Source organism: Anomaloglossus baeobatrachus, chromosome 1, assembly GCF_048569485.1.
Source record: "Anomaloglossus baeobatrachus isolate aAnoBae1 chromosome 1, aAnoBae1.hap1, whole genome shotgun sequence".
Classification (NCBI taxonomy): domain Eukaryota; kingdom Metazoa; phylum Chordata; class Amphibia; order Anura; family Aromobatidae; genus Anomaloglossus; species Anomaloglossus baeobatrachus.
The window spans coordinates 644530061-644555184 of NC_134353.1; the positions used below are offsets into that span (position 1 = coordinate 644530061).

The window sequence follows — 25124 nt, forward strand, 5'->3', positions numbered from 1 at the left end:
TCTTAGGTTTTGTCTTAAGTATGTGAAATGCATGTTTGATGGGGTTCAGATCTGATGATTGACTCCGCCATTGAAGAATATCCCACTTTTTTGCCTTAAAAATAACTCCTGGGTTGGTTTGGGTCATTGTTTTAAGTCATTGTCCATCTGTACTGTGATGAGCCATCCAATCAACCTTGCTGCATTTGGTTGAATCTAAGCAGGAAGTAAAATCATTATACACTTCAAAATGTATCTGGCTGCTTATGTCTTCAGTCACATCATCAATAAACACTAGGGATCCAGTGCCTTTGGAAGCCTTGAATGCCCGACCATGACACTGCCTCCACTATGTTTTACAGAGGATGTGGTGTGCCTAGTGTGACGCCCTGGTAAAACCAGGTAGTCACAGATGACTGTACCCCCCACCAAGGGTACAGGAATCGCCTCCTCCTTGGGAAGTAACACCACACGTCCCACACATAGGAACACCAGCCACAAATCCTAGTCGCCCCCCCATGGCAGCCAGGACACACCAGTGGGCGGGACCAGGCGGATGGGAACCCCAACCTAGGGGACTTGATGTGACAAGGGGTGGGAACCAGTCAGTTTTCGGTTAAGTTTCAGTGGATAGGATAGTGAGCTGAAGTGCAGTGTGGTCAGGGTTGGAGCCCTTGGACCACGGGAGGACCGACTAGGTGGCAGATGACATTGTAGGGCCACAGGCGATGGAGATCCGGTCGCGGAAGACCTGAAATGTACCGGGGCAGGTTTGTAGCCCCCCGGTACTGACAGCGGGATTCCAGTCCGGAGGCCGTGCACAGGCGGGGTACCTGGAACCTAGGATGAGGCAAGCTTCAAGCCCCTTGTTAATTGACCAGAGGAACAAGATACGAGGCCTTGTTTCCAAGGAGAGAAGCCCAGATAGAGCAGACCGGCAGCCCAATGCGGGGGATAGGGTGTCTGCCAAGAACCCATTGAGATCCCACGGGTCAGAGTCTGCGGGCAACGGCTCCATCTTCATCCAAAGCTGCAGGAGAGTGGATTTTTCCTGTTCCAAGCGGGTTTAATCAACACACAGCAAGACACAAGTGCAAGAGGAAGGGCACCTACATTGCCAACCTGTGTGCGGGACCAGCACACTCCTCCAGAGGCAACCGGCATCCGGCCTTGGCTTACAATACAGACTCTGTCTGAATTCTTCCTAAGTGTGAGCACACTGGTGTCACCCGGTCCAACCTGCCGACGGCTCCCCAGCCCTGCTCCCCTACCTACACCTGGGCCCCAGGACTACACCTCCCCCCTACCTGTAGAGGGGATACCACCTTGCTGCCCCCACATCATCGGTCCTGGACACCGGCCCAGAGAGGCAGCGGCGGTGCCACCATCCAATCACCACAAACCACGAGTGGCGTCACAGACAATCTCCCCTGTAAATAGCCCCCCTTTTCACTGTTGCAAGGATGGGCGGTTGCACAAGCCCCGGGTCCGGTCACCACTCGAGCCCCAGACGCGATCCCGGATCCGAGCGTCACTTGAGCAGCCCCAGTTGCCGCAGCGGAAGAGGCACCCATCCGCGACACCTAGGATCGTGTGCAATTCCAAGCCTTCTGCATACTTTCTTCTTCCCATCATTCTGGTACAGGTTGATCTTAGTTTCATCTGTAAAAAGAATGCTTTTCCAGATCTGGACTGGCTTTTTTAGAGGTTGTTTGGCAATGAGTACTCTGACCTTTCTAATTTTAAGCCTGATTAATAATTTACCCCTTTAAGTGAACTTCCTGTATTTGCTATCATGAAGTTTTCTCTTTATGGTAGATTTAGATACTAAAACACTTAATTCCTTGAGAGTATTTGTCATTTATGTGCATGTTGTGAAGTGTTTTTTTCAGCATGGAAAGGATTCTGCAATCAACCACCCCTGTGGTTTTCTGTGGCTGTGCAAGACTTTCTGTGTTCACCAGTGTGTTCTTTTTTTTGCAGAGTGTACCAAACTGTTGATTTGGCAATAACTAACATTATTGCTATCTATCTGATGGATTTCTTCTTTTTGTTAGCCTATTGTTGATTTGTTTCTCTTCCATTTAGAGCACCTTTGACTGCATGTTGTGGCTTCAAAGCAACAGCTTCCAAATACAAAAGCCGCACCTGGAATCAGCTTCAGACCTTTTACCTGCTTAATGGATGATGGATTAATGAGAGAATAACTCATGCAGCCCATTAAAGAGCTTTTAATATACTTGCCCAATTACTTTTGGTCTTTTGAAAAAAATCAGCTACATAAACTCTTAAGGGTGCTTTACACGCTGCGACATTGCTACCGATATATCGTCGGGGTCATGTCGTTAGTGACGCACATCCGGCGCTGGTAGCGACATTGCAGCGTGTGACACCAAGGAGCGATGATCAATGATCGCAAAATCATCCAAAAACGGTTATCGTTGACACATTCCTTCTTTCCTTAATATCGTTGCTGCTGCAGGTATGATGTTCTTTGTCGTTTCTGCGGCAGCACACATAGCTATGTGTGACACCGCAGGAACAACGAACATCTCCTTACCTGTGTCCACCGGCAATGTGGAAGGAAGGAGGTTGGCGGGATGTTACGTCCCGCTCATCTCCGCCCCTCCGTTTCTATTGGACGGCCGCTTAGTGATGTCACGGTGACGTCGCTGTGACGCCGAACTCACCTCCCCCTTGAAGGAGGGATTGTTCGGTGGTCACAGCGACGTTGCTGCGCAGGTATGTGCATGTGACGCTGCCATAGCGATAATGTTCGCTATGGTAGCGATCACCAAATGTCGCACGTACGACGGGGCGGGTGCTATCGCATCCGACATCGCTAGCAATCGCTAGCGATGTCGCAGCGTGTAAAGCACCCTTTACTCAAATTAGGATTGGAATCCCCTCAAATTGACGCTGATAGTCTGCACCTTAAGCCCATATTAACTATATAACTGTATCTTGAACATGTTTTGGTTAACAGTTAAAATGACAAAAATTGTGTCACTGTCCATATATTTCTAGACCAAACTGTATATTTGTTTCTAGACTTATTATTGTTCTCTGGATTCTAGGGAGTATTGGTTTTCACCCCTTGTTTATGTCATAAGGAGTTATGTGATTGTCTGTTTTTAAATGTTTTTAACTACTATCTGCACCTGTATTGTGATTTTCAGAAAAAAAGTATTTTTTATTTTTTTAACTTTCAGCTTTTATTTTTTCCATTATACTGAGTTGTTGGTGCTATTAGTGCACATTTCCTTCCCTCTTACCAATACGTTTTAGAAACCTACCGGAAATATTCACTAATTTAGATTTACTACATAAATAAATGATCCATCTGGTATTTCTGTGCTGAATATCTCTCTGCAATCCCTTCAGGTGGTAAGGAATACCTGGCACAATACCACAACTATTATTTTATAGACTTTTTTTAGTACCATTGTTTGTTGACTACTTACCAGATACATTCACTATTACGTGTTCACTAGACAATGAAGTCATCAATTTCTCTTGTATTTCTGTGCTGTAGGTACATGAATATCTCCCACCATTCCCTTTGTTGGATATTGGGATCACATACGTGTTATCTTCTGCCTCCTTTAAGGGTGGTATATATCCCTCCTTGTAAAACTGAATCATCTTCACCTTCAAGGGCTTAGGAGGAGAACATAATATGGTGATTGAGTCTCCCATATTGTACACAGAGAGTGAAGGATCCAGAGAAATAATTGGCGGTGGCAACTTGTCTGTAAAATAAAGTGTTAGTCTATGACCTTGGATGAATAAAAGACATAAACTACGGTATATACAGTATCTAGACTAGTTTCCTTGTCCCTCTTTGGAAAGTACTTATTATAGGATGCATAAAATCAGAAACCTCTGGCAGTGACTAATGAAACACATTAATGCAACACATATTACTGTATATTATTTATATTACAGTAGTGAAAACCTAATATTGCATAGACAAGATTTTGTTTAGTTTTATTCTCTATTGAATAAATTAGTAGATCGTTACCATAAAATGCTAGTAAAACTTCATTACTTCTGGGAGATGACTGACTGCCAGTCCAGAAATCACAGGAATAGCTCCCAATATCAGATAAAGTCATGCCATGGATCTTATAGATGTGCGTTTTATCGGTTGGGATGTATTGAGAGCTCTTATAAAATTTAAAGTAAGGATTTCTGTAGTTTCCTTGGACGGCACATGTCAGAGTCACAGTTTCTCCTTCATAGTATAATGAATGGTTAGGTGATGCACTGAGGATTGGGGAAGACATATTATCTGGAAAAGACAAATATTAGAGTGCTTTACATTCAACATGTTACGTTACATTTAAAAGGGCTGACCCAATGAAAGTCTTTTACTAATCATTTGACAGTGTTACATTTTTTGGAGGTTTTCCACTTAGGCTTTCACCAACCCAACTGAGATTTTCACTAACCTAACCATTGTTGAGGTACACAACTACAGGTTTCTGCTGTTAAAGAAGTATCTTGAGTAAAGAGCAGCTGTGATAACTGTTAGGCCTTGTACACACACTGCGTTTTTACTGTGCTTCTCATGCGTTTTTTTTTCTTGCAGATTTTAATCAATACTGCAAGGAAAAACGCATCCCAGCAAAGTCTATGAGAATCCTGACTTGCTGTGCCCACGTTGCTTCTTTTTTCTTAGCAGATTTTGGTGCTGAAAAAAGAAGCAGCATATCAATTGTTTCATTTTTCCCAGCTTTTTCCCTATCTCAATAGACAAAAAAGCCATGAAAAAGTGCCTAAACGTGGCAAAAAATGCACATTTTTTCGGCAGCGTTTTTCCTGCTAAGAGATGCAGTTTTAGATGCAGAAAATCTGCACCTAAATCTTCAACATGGGAACATAGCCTTATAATTTTTGTACATATAGTGCCTCTTTGTGCTATATGACCTCTCAGTTGTTGCTGTTCAGTTTATTTCTATAATCATTAATGTTCTGAAGCAGATAATGATTGTACTATACCCCAGGAAAGCCACTTGATTCTTCCACAATGATTGCTTGTAATGTAGCTGAAGGCTAAAATCTGCCACTTGATATGGTTCAGAGGTGTATCTACGAGGGGGCAGGTGAGGCATTTGCCCAGGCACAGCCAGCAGGAAGGTGCCATCGGGCTGCCTAATGTGGCGTTAAGAGGTGTCTTCCTGGCGGCTGTATTTTGCCAGCCCTGGGAATGGGATTCCGCTGTTCTCAGAGCTGTCAAGCTGACAGCCAACTCAGAGAAGATATAATACACTGCCTGCCAGCTTTCAATTGTAGTTGCATCTTTCAGGCCCAATTATAATTGAAAACCTGACCACTGACACTTCCAGGTCAGGGTGATATCAGCAGCATGATCAGGTCTGCAGATCATGCTACTGACGTCACTCTGCTGTGCCGCATAGGGACAATGAATGTCAGTCTGGCAACCTCTCCAATGGAGCTGAAGAACCCAAAGACTTATTGTAAAGTACTTTATAGTAAGAGTACAGCATAAGGGTTGGATGTGAGGAGTTTGAGAAGACAGTATGAGAAGGGAAATGTGTAAGGAGACAATATGGTGAACAAGGGGGAGGAATGTGTGGGGAGACAGTATGACAAATGAGGAGGGAAATGTGAGGAGAAAGTATGGGGAGCAGGGGGATGTGTGAGAGACAGTATGTTGGAGAAAGGTATGGTGGGAGAAAAGTGTGAGTGGACATGTTGGTAAAAAAGTATGAGGGTAGACTAGTATAGAAAAAGGGCAGCATGGGAGGCCAGTGTGAGGGCACAATAAGAAGGGGACAGTATGCCAAGTAGGGGGAGTGTAAGATGAGTGAACAGTATAAAGACTGAGACATGTAGGAAGGACACACTGAAGAGAGAGCCCAGTATGGAACGGAGTGGAAAGTGTGAAGGCCATGTACCATAAGAGGGATAGTGTGGGGGTCATATTTTATGCAGGGAGCAATTATTTATTGAAAGGTATAGAGTAGGGCAGATATTTTTCTTCAGGATTATTATAATCACAATGTAATTTTTAAGGATACTGTATCGGGATGTGCTGCAGACCAGAGAAAAGTCATCATAGCGTCTGGACAAGATAGAGGAGAAAAGAAGAATGTCTCGTCAGAGATGTCACCTAAGGTACCTAGATGTAAATGTTTATTTGTCAATCTGCCTGCACCTCAGCACTGTGGTTCCTGTATGGTCCGTAATTTGGTAATTATTGATAGAAACAACCCCCAGCAATTCCTTACTATTGTTACGGACTGAAGGAAAATTGAAGGTTCATGTGATACAATTGATTGCTGTAGAACCCCCGCAAGTCGGATGTACTAGGTGCCGACAGCAGCAGTAGGCAGGCCAAAGTGCTCAGTTACCGATCTGCTCTGCCTTCTGACAGTGGTTGCGGCTGAGTACTGCACATCCGCCTTCTATTCAAATCAGTGTAGTGATGTGCAGTACTCGCTATCAGAAGATGGAGCAGATCCGGAATTGAGCACTTCTTGCCAATTGCTGCCACCACGGCACTTACACAGCCAAACGGTGGGGGTGCCGATTTTTGGCCGATCAGACATTGATGACCAAGCCCAAGGATAGGTCATCAATGTTAAAGTAGTAGACAACCTCTTTAATATAGCCATGTATAACATAATCTTACAAGTTATAAATTGTTACTTGTGTACAGGATTAGAGATGAGCGAACCTGTTCAATAAAGGCTCGTGAAACTCAGGTTCAGTACGAGCCTGAGCTTGTTCGTTCTGGCTCGGCAAACACGAGCATAACACTTCAAAGTTGGCGTTCAGTTTTCCCACAAACACCACGTTTCGAAAAATACATTTGGAATCTGGTGCAAAGGGGTAGGAGCAAGTGCTTCATACTCACCGATTCACCAGGGCAGCTGTCACACTGCTCTTGCGCATGCTGTGCACTGTTTTTGAGGCCTATCCTTCACTTCCTGGGCCCCTCATTACCTTCATTTCAGATGCACTGCTTTCCCCATCTGGTATCTGTGATTGGTTGCAGTCAGATGTGCCCCCAGCCTGTGTGCTAGGCTGGGGGCACGTCTGAATGCAACATAGAGGTAACCTTTTGTTAGGTACCCTTACACACAAGCAGGTTTTAAGTGCATATAGAGGTAACATTTGGTTAGAGACCCCATAAATAAGAGATTACCGTGAAGTGGTTATGGGGCAGTAATGAATTGATCAATACATTGGCTAAATATCTCTTTTTTTCAAATAATCCTCATCAGTTATGCAATGTCACATTTCAATTTTTCATATGGCTAATTGTATTTTTCATTCCTTATGTATTATAAAGCAGTTATGTTTGTTCATATTTCTCTGAATTTGGTGTGCAGCTTTCACTTTATATAGATTGTGTATATTTTGGCTTGCATTCTGTTTACATTTACAATGGTGTTCCAGCAGTCTTTTTTGATTGTTATGCAGTTCTTTCTGTCTGAGAACCCAGTGCTGCCCTTTAGCCATGTTTATTCAATTTCCTATATAGCCAGGTCCCTGGCTTCCCATACACAAGCAGGTTTCAACCACACATAGAGGTAACTTTTGGTTAGGTGCCCATACACATAAGCAGGTTTCAACCGCATATAGAGGTAATATTTGGTTAGGGACCCCATAAATAAGAGATTACCATGAAGTGGTTATGGGGCAGTAATGAATTGATCAATACATTAGCTAAATATCTCTTTTTTTTTTCAAATAATCCTCAGCAGTTATGCAATGTCGCATTTCAAGTTTTCAATTTTTCATATGGCTAATTGTATTTTTCATTCCTTATGTATTATAAAGCAGTTATGCTTGTTCATTGTGTATATTTTGGCTAGCACCCTGTTCATATTTACAATGGTGTTCCAGCAGTCTTTTTTGATTGATATCCGGTAACCACACAGCGGCAATTTGAAATCCCTCCGCACGTGCGCTAAATATAATCGTGTTTAAAAGCACGAGTCCTGACAACCCACACTCATTTTCACATCAACCTCCCCCCCCGGAGTAACTCATATTACGACGAAATGCACGTCGGGTCGCAGGCACACAGTCTTAACAGACTTCGATCCAGGTAATTAATACTTTAACCCCTTCCTATGTAAACATGCCATTTTTGTCACAGGACAATTACTTACACTGATGGCTTCATACTATAACAGCACCACATGAATCTCTAAGTTTAATTTTATAGTCTTACATATCACTGATTTATTACTAAGTTTCATACTATTTCATGTGATTGCTGTTACAAACATTTTTTGGGTTTATTTATAATGTAGTTCCTGTTGAGGTCTTCTATTTATCATCAATTTCTGTTGTTGCAATTCTTGAGAAACCCTATCTTCCAATATATTGACCCTAGATAATGTAATTTCACTTGAGAAATATTTTCTATTTGTATTATTTTTATTTCTATTTTTTAATAATATTTAATAAAATATTTATTTTATGATATTTTCCTTTGTTTTAGTGGTGGTGTTTTGACTTGCACGTGTAGCATTTGCCTATTGGGTCATTCCATGGTAACTTACGTTACATCCACAGGCCAAAATAATAAGTAAATAAAGTTAATAATGGCTGCAGACTGTTCTTTGAAGGCAGGCACAAAAATGAGTAAATGTATATTGCACATTGAACTATTCTCAATAGATTTCAACACAGTTTGATTTTTCAACAATACAAATTAAATACAAAATACAATGTTATTACTTGGTAACTTACATTACACAAAAAGGAATGTAAGTTACCAAGTAATAACAATGCATTTTGTATTTAATTTGTATTTTTGAAAAATCAAACTGTGTTGAAATCTATTGAGAATAATTCAATGTACAATATACATTCATTCATTTTTGTGCCTGCCTTCAAAGAACAGTCTGCAGCCATTATTAACTCAGTTTTTGACTTGAGAATGTAACGTAAGTTATCATGGAATGACCCTATTGCTGTTACATGGAAGGTCTTTCTGAAATTCCAAGCACCAGAATCAGCACATCTAATGGATTTGCCACTTCTGGGGCTGATGTGGGCTGCTATTTTTAGGCTGGGAAGGGACAAATAACCATGTGCCCTCCCAGCCTCATAATAGTAGCCCCCAGTTGTCTGCTTTACCTTGGCTGGTTATCAAAAAAAAAGGCAGAGCCCAGGCTGTTTTTTTTTCTTATGTACTTAAATAATGTTAAAATCAGCTTGGGATTCTATCTATTTTTGATAACCAGCCAAGGTGAAGCAGACTGCTGGGGGTTGCAGCCTGCAATTTTCTGCTTTATCTGCGTTGGTTATGAGAAATACCCCACATCATTTTTTAAAAATTTTCATTCCATATCTGTTTGCAGGGCAATTGCCCCATTTTGGTTCCTTGTGCAGCCCCTTATCACGTACTATGGCCATTTTACAGCACAGAAGTTTGGGTTCCCATTGACTTATATGGGCTTCACGGTCTGGGGTCATGGAAATGTCTCAAATGCCACAGCAATTTTTTTACTACAATGTGTGTGAGAGGATTTTTTTTATGTTTTGTGGTTTTTCCACAAATAAGTTTTGTACTACAATAGTGTCATGGTAACTGATACTGAACCTACTTCTCTATGTACTCACTTCCTAAACTGTACAGTCATGGCCAAAAGTTTTGAGAATGACATCAAAATTATATTTTCACATGATCTGTTGCCCTCTGTTTTTTAATTGTGCTTGTCTGATGTTTACATCACATACAGAAGTATAATTGCAATCATATTATGAGTATCAAAAGGTTATATTGACAGTTAGAATGAGTTAATGCAGCAAGTCAATATTTGCAGTGTTGACCCTTCTTCTTCAGGACCTCTGCAATTCTCACTGGCATGCTCTCAATCAACTTCTGGATCAAATCCTGACTGATAGCTGTCCATTCTTGCATAAGCAATGCTTGCATTTTGCCAGAATTTGTTGGTTTTTGTTTGTCCACCCGTCTCTTGATGATTGCCCACAAGTTCTCAATGGGATTAAGATCTGGGGAGTTTCCTGGCCATGGACCCAAAATCTCTATGTTTTGTTCCATGAGCCATTTAGTGATCACCTTTGCTTTATGGCAAGGTGCTCCATCATGCTGGAAAAGGCATTGTTGGGCGCCAAACTGCTCTTGGACAGTTGGGAGAAGTTGCTCTTGGAGGACATTCTGGTACCATTGTTTATTCATGGCTGTGTTTTTAGGCAAGACTGTGAGTGAGTCGATTCCCTTGGCTGAGAAGCAACCCCACACATGAATCGTTTCAGGATGCTTAACAGTTGGCATGAGACAAGACTGGTGGTAGCGCTCACCTCCTCTTCTCCTAATAAGCTGTTTTCCAGATGTCCCAAACAATCGAAAAGGGGATTCATCTGAGAAAATGACTTTACCCCAGTCCTCAGCAGTCCACTCCCTGTACCTTTTGCAGAATATCAGTCGGTCCCTGATTTTTTTTCTGGAGAGAAGTGGCTTCTTTGCTGCCCTCCTTGAAACCAGGCCTTGCTCAAGCAGTCTCCGCCTCACAGTGCGTGCAGAAGCACTCACACCAGCCTGCTGCCATTGCTTTTGGCCATGACTGTATTTCCATGCAATAAATAAATGATAAGGTAGGTGTATATCATTCTATACAGATATTAATTTAGTTTTTTTAAGGTTAAGTTCCCTCAATAAGTTTTTGATGAGTTTTTGATGCTGCATATATTCACTGCACCAAAAATACAGTGTCTTAGGCTATGCTCACAGGATACTTTTTTGCTGCTTTTCATGCAAATTACAGGACAGCATCTCCCTGCACTACCACTATCTGTTCTGTAGACCGCAGGGCATTTAAGTCTGTAGTCTATAGTACAACAGTAGATACAATGGCTGAGACACAGGCGCACACACAGGACGTCAAAGTGGATTAGGTGAGTATATAAAGTTTTTTATTTTAATTAAAACTTGTGGTGGGTTGCAGGGGCATAGAAAAACAATTGGGGACCAACATACATTGTGGGGGCTACTGTAATGGGCCCTGAAAAGTGTGGGAGAGACCCTCATACATTATAGGGACTACTGTTGAATGCCCTCAAAGTGTGGGAGAGACCCTCATACATTATAGGGACTAATGTTGAATGCCCTCAAAGTGTGGGGCCATTATACAGTTTTTAACGAGGCTAATATGGGGCCATTATAGAGTTTGGAGGCTAATATAGAGACCATTATACATTTTTCTATATATTACACATAATATTTTTTATTATATATGCACTGTTAGGAAGGTTATGTGATTGTTTCTTGCTTGTATATTATTTGCCTATGTGCTCGTTTTTGTGCAATATTCTTCCATATTTTTGCATTCTGGGCTGTGCAATAGTTATATTTCTTTCATTTAAAAAAAAAAAGGAATTTTTCTTTTTGTATTTTTGGTTAGATAGATATGAACTATTTTGCACTAACCCACATATACTTACATGGTTAGTGGTTGTTCATTGCTTTATACCTTTTCATTTACTCTGTATACTGGTGACCCCTAGTGGACAGTTTCTGAACATCCATGTTATTGATGATTATATAGTCCCTTGATGTACGTGTCTACTAAAAGGAAGCTATGAGAAAGGAATGGTTTTTTTTTCTTATCCCCGTATACCCTTTTATTGTGTTTTTATAAATCGTTTCAATGAAGATCTAATTTTTCTAATTATTTTTGGCTATCAACTCTGTATAATTTTGTAAGAGTTTTTGAATTTGGAGTTAGCCTTTACATTATTTGTTCATTAATCGGTTGTTTCAGTTCTAACAAGGTGGATGGGTTTCTAGAAATTACATGCCCACTGTGCTTTTTTATTATGCTGTGAAAACTGACCTGAGGCAAATTTTTGAAATCTATAGCATGCTCATTTCTCTTTTGGGTATGCTTAGTTTTGTTTGCAGTTTTCCCCATAGAATTGTATTAGATACAGAAAATCCACAGGTAAAAAACTTATTTGTGTTGTTACTGCATTTCAGCAAATGTTATTCACAAATGACTATATGAATAAAGATTTGTCAGAGCCAAATTCCGGGATGTATCCATTTTTTTTTTTATCTCCTTGTTAGTGATCATGTGTGTAAGTGTAATGCATGTAGTTTTATATTCACCTGTAGCCGTCTACACTCGCTTTCAGGCCGGTGTCACATTTGCGAGTGAAAATAAAAAAGGTTTGGGTACCGTGTTAGCCAGTTGAAAAATAATTGATTGCTCTCAGTGAGAGAAACAAAATTATAATTTTTGTAGTTGAGATACCTTTTCATGGCAAACTAAAATAAAATAAATGATGTTACAAAGCAAGCTTTCCAGACTTCTCAGGTTTCTTCATCAGGCACGATAATGATGCCTGATGAAGAGACCTAACAAGTCTCGAAAGCTTGCTTTGTTACATCATTTATTTTATTTTAGTTAGCCATTAAAAGGAATCAGAACCAGAAGATTATGATTTTGTTTCACTGAGAGCAATCAATCATTTGCGAGTGACTCACGCGAGAATCGAGTCACATCACCCGTCATGGCCAGCCACTGTCCGGACACTGTATTTCTATGCAGCTGCACACTCCTGTCCAGAGAGTCACAAGCAAGTGTGACACTGTCCTCAGTTACATTGTGGTACAACACGACTGCAATTGTGATCTGCCAAATCACAAGGCTGATGCAGATGTGTGAAGCGCAGATCAAATTTTAAAATCTTTTCAATCCCAGCCTATGGGAATTAAAAATGAGGCTTCTGAATAGACTTGTACTGGAAAAGTGACTTTTCAGAGATGCCTAAATAATGCAACAGATTTGAAAATCCATTACATTATGGCGAAGTGAGGCTAAAAACAGACGTAAATGTCGACCAGTGAGTATATAACTACATGCACTACACTTACATACGTGATCCCTAACAGAGAAATTTAAAAAGTAAAATAAAAGTTAAAAAAAAGCTGTAGATGTGGTTTAAAACATGACATCAAAATGAGACAAAAAACGCAGGGATAAAAATGCAATAAAAACGCATATAAGAAAACGCAATTAACCTAATGTAGCCGGTAAGTGCAGCAAATATAGAAAATTAAAAACTCACAAAATACTCATTGTGGAAACGTAGTTTAAAGAAGCTTAAACCGTCCAGTAAATGTCACCAAAGACTGTGAACTCGCCTACGAGTATTATAATCATTGGAAATATTATAAGAACTTACGTCCAGCACCACTGCTCGTCATAAGGATCCCCATGCAAAGTGCAGCTGAAACAAAGAGCATACAAAGCATTGTTGTGATTGTATACAAGCTGTGCCATATGTAGTATATCTGCTATTCCATTAGATAAACTCCTGCCATCACCATAAACTTTAGTAGGCTTTACTTACTCATTATTATGTCAATGTGTATATTCATTCTGCTATGGCAACCTGTAATAAAAAAAAAAGAAGATTTTGGTATAGATCTTATAAAGGAAGATTACATTCTACTTATAATGAGCTGATTTTTCATTTATTCAAGCTAAAATAAAAATATAGACTGCTGTTGTGTGAGTTCCCTTTTGTTAAAATTCCAGAATTTCAGTTTGCCTTTGTATTTTTAACCATACTTGGATGTAAAATTGCCAAGAGGGTAGCTATAGGGTGCAGGAGAAGCAGTCGCAACCAAGCAATAGGTTCCAAATACTTCTCATAAAAAGATTGTAATAATAAATGAGACACAAATAAGGTGGAGGAGTGTGTTTTCGATAAGGCATTTGGGCCCTGAAGCTTCAAAATCCACCTAAGGCCCCCTTCACGCGTTCCTGCAAAAAATTGCAAGTGCGGCACTTTCCATTTTGACCATTCGAGTGACCATCTGTGAGTATGTAGGTGTCATCCATGTGTCATTAGTGTGCTATCTGTGTGCCATCCGTGTGCGTGTGTGACATCAGTGTGACACATACTGGAAAAAATGCATGACATTTAAATTAATTTTTTTAGGTATTAAGGTTATGCAACGATAGATGATAAATGATAAAAATATCAGCCTGCAGCTGCCCTAGAAGTGGTGCATTTAATTCTGGTGCTTCACCTTGGCTCGTCCTGATTACCCTGGTGCGTTGGCAATTGGGGTAATGACTTACGAGGTTTATGTCATCTGTGTAGTCTCAGCTGGCATCAAGTCCAGGAGTTAGTAATGGAGAGTTGTCTATCAGGCACCCCTCATTACTAACACAATAATGCCACCCCAAAAAAAAACACACGCAAAAAAAATTAAACTTTAAAATTTCAAACTTTTATTAAAGAAAAAAAACCCATGCAGCTCCGCCATAGTCAAGAGAATCTTCCATAGTCCAAAAAAAGCATATCAGAAAACCCCCCCACAGACAAACACAGAGAAATAATACAAGACGCCCTTGTTCACCAATTTATTAAAAAGAAAAAAAATTACAAGTTGGTCCGACGTAGTCCATGGATTCCGACGAACAAGTCTATGTAACATCTTTCTGACACACCATAGACTTTGCATACAGGCAATTCTAGGTCACTGTCAGGTTTCCAGGTTTTCCAGTTCTCTTTTGAATGAGCTTGCCCTCGGTTAACATGGAGTTTACTGTTCTGTTGCCCTACTTCCTGTCCAGCTGCTTAAAAGGCCGCCTCTACGCCTAGTCCAGTGCCTGAGTATACTGCTTGCTGTGTGCTCCTGCTTTGCTGCTGCTAATCCTGATTGCCTTTGGATCCTCCTAAAGACTACCGACCGACCGACTCTGGACCTTACCCGGTTTCTCTAAGCTGTGCCCGGATTCCGTCTGCCATCTTCGGTCAGCACTCTGCCCGGTTCTCTCTGGTTCGTAACCACTCTGGACAATCATTCCGTACGGACACTCCTGGACTTTTACCGCTTGCCCCTTGTGTCCCGGCTGCGGCGCATTTAGGCCTTCCGGGGTGATTGCCGGACAGTCCCTGTATAGGGGTTCGCTCTGGTGGTCTCCCTGGGGGAGTCCGGTGCGTGGCCCCGGGAATTCCCTTCGCTCCGTTTCGGAAAGGTATTTTGTGTATTTGTACTGCTGTGTTTTCCGTTGTGTATCTACCGTGGTTACATATTATAAAACATCTTGTACCAGGAACTCGTCTCTGATTGTCATTGCCCTACGCTATCGAAATCCTCAGAACATATATAAGTATTACATTATACTCAGGCCATAGGAGGATTTCGCTGGGGCAATGACTGAGACACGAGTAGATCAGCTCTTCTCCATGATTAACTCCCTGCAGCAGGAGATGGAGGCGGTGCAGAATAAACTTAGAGATGTGGAGGCACAGCTGGGCCATGATCACCAGGTACTGGGGCCGGCTATACAGGATTTGCAAGTCAGAGTGGAGGCTCAGGAAGCCGTCCCCACTACGTCCGTATCAGCTGCCGGTATGCCTAGGTTACCCCCATTCTGTTTCAATGGTGATCGTAGTCAGTTCCGTGGATTTGTTAACCAATGTATACTGTTTTTCGATGTACATTCTGATTATTACCGTTCTGATCGGTCAAAGGTGTTATGTATCATCATGTTATTAACCTCACGAGCACTGGCTTGGGCTAATCCCATGATAGAGAATCGGGACATCCGTTTGAACCACCTGGATGACTTTCTGACCGCAATGGCGCAAATGTTTGATGATCCGAATCGCCGTGCTACCGCTGAATCGGCTCTCCTTTCCTTACGTCAGGGAAAGCGTTCTGTCGTTGAATATGCCACTGAGTTCAAGAGGTTAGTGGTAGACACCGACTGGGGAAACAATGCATTATTATCTGTTTTCAGAAAAGGTTTGTCCAGTACCATCAAGGACGAGTTAGCCCGTTCCGAATCTCCAGGGGATTTTGAACTGTTTCTCCAGCACTGTGTGCGCATTGATACTCGTTTGACGGAACGTAGACAGGAAAAATGGGCAGCTGTAAACCGTGTAAACAATATTGCGTTTCCTTCCAGAGAACCCGCTCTCAGGACGCCACGGGAGGCCGAGGACGTACCTATGCAAGTGGACTCTTTGCAAAAACGAGAGACCAACGAACGTCGTGAACACCGGCTCCGTGAGCGTTTGTGTTTCTATTGCGGTCAATCGGACCATTTCTTGATCGACTGCCCGAAACGTCCAAATCGCCCAAATAAGGTATTGGCAGCCATGGCAGAGTGTGACAACACGGATGCAGAGTCCGATATCTCTGAGGCAAGTGGACACTTGGATGCGGTATTTCCCTTGACTGTAATGTCTACCTCACCGAAGGACTCAGAGGGGAAATATACCCATTGCTTACTCCCCATTCAGATCCGTTGGGAGGGACAGCTAATTCCTACCTCTGCAATGATAGACTCCGGGGCAGGGGGAAATTTCATGGACTCTTCCTTTGCCAGGAAACACGGTATCCGGACTCAGCAAAGATCCTCACCGGTTACCATGGAGACGGTAGACGGATCTCCGTTAATCTCTGGACCAGTGGATCGGGAAACAGTACCGCTCGAATGCGTGATGAAGCCAGGTCAGCAGGGGACCCTTGTTTTCATGATAATTTCTTCTCCTCATTTTCCGATTATTTTAGGTATTCCGTGGCTACGGTCTACAAATCCGGTCATCGATTGGGAGACTAAGGAAATATCCTTCCCACCGCAGAGTGGTCCGACCATTTGTCCAGCCGTTCTGGTTCCAGTAACACCAAATACGGAGGGCACTGTACAGGTACCTGTTTTACCCCCGGTTTACCGTGACTTCGCTGATATATGCGACAAAAGAAAAGCCGATCAGCTTCCCCCGCATAGACCGTATGATTGCCCCATAGACTTACTCCCAGGGGCGGAGATTCCGTTTGGTCATGTCTACCCGTTGGCGGCACCTGAGCTAGAAGCACTAAAAGAGTATATTGATGAAAGCCTAGCCAAGGGATTTATTCGTCCGTCTACCTCACCCGCAGGGGCACCCATCTTTTTCGTGAAAAAGAAGGAGGGGACTCTAAGACCCTGTATTGACTACCGGGAACTGAATAAGATAACCATCCGGAACCGGTATCCGTTACCGTTGATTCCTGAGCTATTGGAGAGGGTCCAACAGGCAAAAATATTCACCAAATTAGACCTCCGTGGGGCATATAATCTGCTTCGTATACGTCCCGGAGACGAGTGGAAGACCGCGTTCCGATGTCGGTACGGACATTTTGAGTACCTAGTGATGCCTTTTGGACTTTGTAACGCTCAAGCGGCATTTCAACATCTAGTTAACGATATTTTTAGGGATATCATGGACCAATTCATGGTGATCTATCTGGACGATATCCTAATCTTTTCTGATTCTCTACAGGACCACCAGGAGCACGTCAAGACCGTACTTACCCGTCTGAGGGAAAACCGCCTATACATTAAACTGGAGAAATGCGAGTTCCACTGCTCACAAATACAATTCTTAGGTTATGTCATCTCTCCTCAGGGACTGAACATGGAATCTAGCAAGATACAAGCCATTCTAGACTGGCCGGAACCGGGAAACATCAAAGAGGTACAACGCTTTGTCGGTTTTGCCAACTTTTACCGACGCTTTATCCGTAACTTTTCGGAGATTGTTCGTCCCATCACTCTGTTGACCAAGAAAGGACAGAAGTTTGTGTGGTCCGCCCAGGCCCAGGAAGCATTCCATCGTCTCAAGGTATGTTTTACCTCAGCGCCAATATTAGTACATCCGAATCCCGCACTTCCCTTTATCGTGGAGGTCGACGCTTCCGACTATGCATTAGGGGCCATTCTTTCTCAAAGGACCGGGGACAAGAGTCTCTTGTATCCGTGTGCCTTCTTTTCCCGCCGGTTGTCCCCTGCAGAAAGGAACTATGACATTGCGGACAAGGAATTATTGGCGATTATTTCCGCTTTCAAGGAATGGAGACACCACTTACAGGGAGCCGCGCAGCAAGTGATAGTACTCACAGATCATCGTAATCTGGAATTTCTTAAGTCTGCCAGGTGCCTGTCTCCACGGCAACCCCGTTGGAGCCTATTTCTTAACCAATTCAATTTTATCGTTACATACCGTCCAGGTTCACGTAATGGGAAAGCCGATGCCTTGTCCCGAATCCACGCCGTGGACTCCGTACCTGGAACCCCGTCTCAGACCGTGTTATCGGATGCCAATTTCGTTGGAGTAATCCAGGACCAGGACTTGTGGAAGGACATCAAGCTGGCCTATGATGGTGACGTATTTCTTGCTGCCCCCCCGAATGATGTAACACTTGTTCTTCGGAATGGTGTGTGGTTGAGAGAGCGACGCATTTATGTCCCGGAGGCCGTAAGACTTCGGGTTCTCAAGTTGGTCCATGACTCCGTGTTGGCTGGTCATAGGGGGGTACAGAAGACGCAGGAATTTCTGAGCCGTTTCTTCTGGTGGCCTACCTGTTTAAAAGATGTGAAGGACTATGTCCACTCATGTGTGGTTTGTGCCCGGTGCAAGGTCCCTCGTGTGGCTCCTACGGGACTCCTCCAACCGTTACCCGTGCCATCTCGCCCTTGGGGGTCTATCTCCATGGATTTCATTGTGGAGTTGCCAGTCTCAGGCGGGCACAATACCATTTTAGTGGTGGTGGATCGATTGACTAAAGCGGCTCACTTCATTCCGTGTACCGGTCTTCCCTCAGCCGCAGAGACAGTGGATTTGGTTATCCAGAACGTATTCCGATTGCATGGGGTACCAGACGAGATCATCTCTGACCGGGGCGTGCAGTTCACGTCTAGATTCTGGAAGGGGTTTTGTACGGCACTCCAGATTGATGTCTGTTTGTCTTCTGCATACCATCCTCAGACAAATGGGCAAACCGAACGGACGAATCAAACCCTGGAACAATACCTTCGATGTTATGTCAGCCATCTCCAAGACGATTGGTTGAAGATGCTTCCATTGGCGGAGTTCTCATATAACAACACTCAGAGCAGCTCCACTAAGGTAACGCCCTTTTTCGCTAACCTGGGTTACCATCCGACTGTTTTGCCTAGGTCACCGGTTGCCGTTTCGGTGCCAGCGGTGGAGGACAGATTGACAGAACTACGACAAAATCTGGAGGTTCTAAAGGACACTGTGGCTATGGCCCAGGAGCGTTACAAGAGGTCGGCAGACACTCACCGGAAACCGGCACCCATGTACAAGGTAGGGGACTCTGTATGGTTATCCACCAAAAACCTGAGATTGGGTGTTCCTTCGCAGAAGCTGGGTCAAAAATTCATCGGTCCGTTCAAGATCACCGGGATCGTGAGCCCTGTGGCCTGTCGGCTACGGTTACCGCACCATCTAAAGGTACACCCGGTCTTTCATGTGTCTCTCCTCAAACCCGTTTCCCCTAATACGTTTCATGGTCGTGTTGTGCCCCCTCCTCCGCCTGTGATGGTCGACGGCGAGGAGCAGTTCGTGGTTGAGGACATTATTGACTCCCGGCTCCATCGTCGTCGGCTCCAGTATCTGGTACGTTGGCAGGGGTACGCCCCCGAGGACGATTCCTGGGAACCGGTGGGTAGCATTCGGGCACCCCGGAAGATTGCCCAGTTTCATCGACGTTTCCCGGACAAGCCAGGCCCTGATCCGTCCTGAGGCCGTCTCTGGGGGGGGGAGTAATGTCAGGTTTCCAGGTTTTCCAGTTCTCTTTTGAATGAGCTTGCCCTCGGTTAACATGGAGTTTACTGTTCTGTTGCCCTACTTCCTGTCCAGCTGCTTAAAAGGCCGCCTCTAAGCCTAGTCCAGTGCCTGAGTATACTGCTTGCTGTGTGCTCCTGCTTTGCTGCTGCTAATCCTGATTGCCTTTGGATCCTCCTAAAGACTACCGACCGACCGACTCTGGACCTTACCCGGTTTCTCTAAGCTGTGCCCGGATTCCGTCTGCCATCTTCGGTCAGCACTCTGCCCGGTTCTCTCTGGTTCGTAACCACTCTGGACAATCATTCCGTACGGACACTCCTGGACTTTTACCGCTTGCCCCTTGTGTCCCGGCTGCGGCGCATTTAGGCCTTCCGGGGTGATTGCCGGACAGTCCCTGTATAGGGGTTCGCTCTGGTGGTCTCCCTGGGGGAGTCCGGTGCGTGGCCCCGGGAATTCCCTTCGCTCCGTTTCGGAAAGGTATTTTGTGTATTTGTACTGCTGTGTTTTCCGTTGTGTATCTACCGTGGTTACATATTATAAAACATCTTGTACCAGGAACTCGTCTCTGATTGTCATTGCCCTACGCTATCGAAATCCTCAGAACATATATAAGTATTACAGTCACACTGCACTGCCTGAGACCCGACACCTCTGATGAGCGATGACATCAGTAACGTGACCGCTGTTCAGGGTTGCTAGGTCACTCTGGATCACTCAGTCACTTTGATGAGTGGTAACATTAATCATGTCACTGCTCTTGACAGGCATCAGGTCTCATGTAGCGCTACGTGACCTAGAGTAACCTGAACAGCAGTAACATTACTGATGTCACCGTTCTTCAGATTTGCCGATTGTCACTCTGCATAGGGTGACCCAGAATTGTTTGTAAGCAAAGTCTATGGAGTGTCAGAATGAAGCTCCATAAACTTTGTTCGTCAGAATCCCTGGACTACATTTGATCAGCTGGGAATTATTTTCTTCTTTTGAGTAAAGTGCTGAAGAAAAATAAATGTCTTGTTTTCTTTCTCTCTGTTTGTATGTTTGTGCATTTTTTCAGATATCCTTTTTTGGACTAAGACGGATTCGGTGGACTACGTCGGATTCCCTGGACTATGGCATAGCTGTATTGTTTTGTATTTCTTAATTAAATGGTAAATGAGGGAAAGTTTCGGGGAGTGTTTGCTGAAATCAATTATTTTTTCACGTGAATGTTATTTTTGGATTACTGGTTTGGTAATGGAGATGTCTGAGAGATGCCACTCCATTGGTAAAACCAGGGCTTGATGCCAGCTGACACTGCACAGCTGACATCAACTGACATCAACATCCGACTGCCAATGCATCAGGGCAATTGGGAAAAGCCAAGGTGAAGCACCAGGATTGGGATAGTTGCAGGCTGTTTTTTTGTGTAGCCTGGGAAGGACCCAATAACCATGAGCCTTCCCAGTCTGATAATATTGGCTCTCAGCTGTCTGCTTTACCTTTCCTGGTTATTAAAAAATGGGGGTGCCTTGTCCTTTTTTCAATTAATTATTTATTTATTTAGTTAATAACCATAAAATCTATCTACATATCTACCGTGAGAAAAATAAGTTTGATACACTGACAATTTTGCAAGTTTTCCCCACTACAAAAAATGGAGATATCTATAATTTCTATCGTAGGTACAATTAAAACCAGAAGTTTACATACACTTTCAATACATCACCAGGAAATTGTCATCACAACAACCAGAAGTAATGACGCTGTAAAAAAAATGCTAAACTTTTGGTCGGTACTGTATCTATCTATCTATCTATCTATCTATCTATCTATCCATCTAGGCACACAGTCAATGATGTACAGTTGAAACCGGAAGTTTACATACATTATCTAAAAAGACACATAAACATGTTTTTCTCACTATCTGACAAGAAATCAGAATGGACCTTTACCGTTTTAGGTCAATTAGGATTACCAAAATCTAATATATAAAGCTGAGTGTATGTGTGTATGTATGTATGTGTGTATGTATGTCCGCTAAAGGAATCCGCACCGTTGCATTTACAATCACGAAATTTTGCACAGACACTCTATGTGACTCAGGGAATGTTATAAACTATGTTTGGGTGGGAAAATTTAACCCTGTGCTTTACAGATACTCTCCAAAAATCCTGCCTCCATTAAAGTCAATGGAGTTGCGAGCTATTAGGTTATTAATAGGAGCTGTGAGTGGTTGCTATAGGAATAAAATTAATTGTTAGTATAAGAAGCTTATGTGTAAGGTAATATGATGTCGGTGGGGAGATGGATAGATAGAGACAGAAAGAGACAGACAGAGACAGACAGTCATAGAGACAGACAGAGGTAGACAGACAGACAGGGAAATACACAGGCAGACAGGGAAAGAGACAGACAGAGAGACATAGACAGACAGGGAAAGAGACAGCCAGACAGGAAAAGAGACAGACAGAAAGACAGAGAGAGAGAGACAGACAGGGAAAGAGCCAGACAGGGAAAGAGACAGAGACAAAGAAAGAGACAGACAGAGAGACAGGCGCAGACAGACAGGGAAAGACACAGGCAGACAGGGAAAGAGACAGCCAGACAGGGAAAGAGACAGGTAAAGAGACAGAGACAAGGAAAGAGACAGGGAAAGAGACAGAGACAAGGAAAGAGACAGAGACAAGTAACTAGACAGGGAAAGAAACAGAAAGAAATAAAGAGACAGGGAAAGAGACAGAGACAGACAGGTAAAGAGACAGACGGGGAAAGAGACAGATGGGAAAAGAGACAGATATGGAAAGAGACAGACCTGGAACGAGACAGACTTGGAAAGAGACAGACCTGGAAAGAGACAGACCTGGAAAGAGACAGACGGGGGAAGAGACAGACCTGGAATGAGACAGACCTGGAACGAGACAGACCTGGAACGAGACAGACGGGGAACGAGACAGACGGGGAACGAGACAGATGTGGAAAGAGACAGACGGGGAAAGAGACAGACGGGGAAAGAGACAGACAGGGAAAGAGACAGATGGGGAAAGAGACAGACGGGGAAAGAAAGACGGGGAAAGAGATGGGGAAAGAGACATACAGGGAAAGAGACAGACCTGGAACGAGACAGACAGGAAAAGAGACTGACAGACAGATAGAGAGAAACAGACAGACACAGACAGACACAGAGAAAGAGAGAAACATAGAGATAGAGAGACACAGAGATAGAGAGAGAAAGACAGAGAAACTGATACAGAGACCGACAGAGAAACTGATACAGACAGACAGAGACAGACAGAAACTCAAAGAGAGACAGAGACACAGCTACTATCCTGGGCAACGTCTGGGTACTACAGCTAGTTATTTATATTTTTTTCAAATGCCAGAATAATGATAGAGAGACAGAATGTTTTAAGGCATTTTTATTACTTTCTGTAAAGTCAAACGTCTACAAACTCTAAGGGGTACTTTGCACGTTGCGACATCGCTACTGCGATATCGTCAGGGGTCAAATCGAAAGTGATGCACATCTGGCGCTGGTAACGATGTTGCAACATGTAAAGCCTAGATGTGCCGATAAACGATCGCAAAAGCGTTGAAAATTGGCGATCTGTGTAGCATCAGACATTTTCATATTGTCACACCAATAGGAGATACGATGTTGTTCCTCAATCCTGCGGCAGCACACATCGCTGTGTGTGAAGCCGCAGGAGTGAGGAACATCTCCTTACCTGCCTCCACCGCGAATGCGTAAGGAAGGAGGTGGGCGGGATGTTTACGTCCCGCTCATCTCCGCCCCTCCGCTTCTATTGGCCGCCTGCCGTGTGACGTCGCTGTGACACCGCACGACCTGCCCTCTTAGGAAGGAGGCGGGTTGCTGGCCAGAGCGACGTCGCAGGGCAGGTAAGTGCGTGTGAAGCTGCCGTAGCGATAATGTTTGCTACAGCAGCTATCACAAGATATTGCATGTGCGACGGGGGCGAGTACTATCGCGATCAGCATCGCTAGCATCGGCTAGCGATGTCGCAGCGTGCAAAGTACCCCTTAGAGTACTATGCCTTTAAACAATATGGGACAGCACATATGTCATGTTTTTGGAAGTTTCTGATAGGTTGATTGGCAACATCTGAGTTAATTAGAGACACACCTGGGGATGCAACACACTGCTTCTTTGTGTAGCATTATGTGAAAGTCAAAAGAAATAAGCCAAGATCTCAGGAAGAGAATTGTGGTCTTGCACAAGCCTAGTTCATCCTTAGGTTATATTTCCTGATAGCTGAAGGTGCCTCATTCATCTGTACAAACAATTATATGCAAGTACAAACAAGATGGGAATGTCCAGCCATCATACCATTCAGAAAGAAGATGGGTTCTGTGTACCAGAGATGAACGTGCTTTGGTCAGACGTGCATATCAACCCAAGAACAAAAGCAAATGACATTGTGAAGATGCTGGTGGAAGCTGGTAAGAATGTGTCATTAGCCAAGTCATACAGTTTAAGGGCAATGGTACGAAATACTAATGAAATGTATATACACTTTTGACTTTGCTTTAACCCCTTCACAACAGAGGACGTAACAGTATGTCCTAAATCATGAACGGGTAATCACTGTAATTAATTATCATTAATTGGGTATTACATCTATGTATATTGAGACAGTTCAAAGAGGTTAAATTATTTTTTGCCTTATAACTTTTGTCCAAAAAAGTATATATTTGTACAATAAGGTCTTTTATACCAGATGTTCTCACTAACCTAATCGTCTCTTACCTTCATTCATTTCTTTCCCCTTCTTTTTTCTATCAATATCTCTTTATTGAACTACTGTGTGAAGCCAATGGAGGTTTAAAGGGGATTGGGTTGTTGGACAATTTAGGTATGATTGGGGGTTAATGGTAGCAGTGATATCAACTTCTGGGGATTTAAGTGTATATCTATATGTCTGATTATTATATCAGCTCCGATATGTATATTAATACCTAATTATATCAATATGATTTTGTTTGTTTATGGGTGAATATTAGCAAAATTTAATAAAAGGTTATGTTAATAATATATTAAATATTTGAATAGAAAATTTATATCTGACAAAGGGTTAAACTGCTGCAGTGAGCTGGCAGCGATCCCTACACATGTCTTCTAATTTAAACAGACATGCGGCTAACAGGCGTGGATGGAGAAAAATGTGACAGCGCAATTTAAATTGGAGGCCCTATGATGCAATCATGGGGAACCAATGGTTGCCATGGTAGTGCAGGTCATGGAATGACTCCTGTCGCTATTATGATGTAGTTCCTGTTACAGCCGACAGAGCAGCAGCTCTAACAGGAAGGCTGCTTTCTGGTGATTAGAGCTGTGCAGCTCTGATCAACACAAATTAACAAGCAATCAGACTGCTGATCCTTATAGTCCCCTAGGGGAACTATAAAGTAAAGTAAAAAAAAAAAGGAACCAAAAAAAGTTTTAAAAAAGAAAAAAAAACTAAAAGTTTTAAATCACCCCCATTCGCCCCATTGAAAATTAAAGTGTTAAAAAAATAAAAAAAACTACACAC

The 25124-nt window shown here is 43.1% G+C and overlaps 1 protein-coding gene across 1 annotated transcript in view; it reads right to left on the reverse strand.

Annotated features, from left to right (window-relative positions):
• Positions 1-24367, reverse strand: part of LOC142244659 (platelet glycoprotein VI-like) — a 48785-nt gene extending 24418 nt beyond the window's left edge. The window contains exons 1-4 of the mRNA XM_075316942.1: positions 24341-24367; positions 13348-13389; positions 13180-13224; positions 3444-3731 (exon numbers count right to left, since the gene is read on the reverse strand). Of these exons, the coding sequence (XP_075173057.1) occupies positions 3444-3731; positions 13180-13224; positions 13348-13389; positions 24341-24350 (385 nt within the window). The 5' untranslated portion in view covers positions 24351-24367. The remainder of the gene's footprint in view (positions 1-3443; positions 3732-13179; positions 13225-13347; positions 13390-24340) is intronic.
• Between the last annotated feature and the right edge of the window lie 757 nt (positions 24368-25124).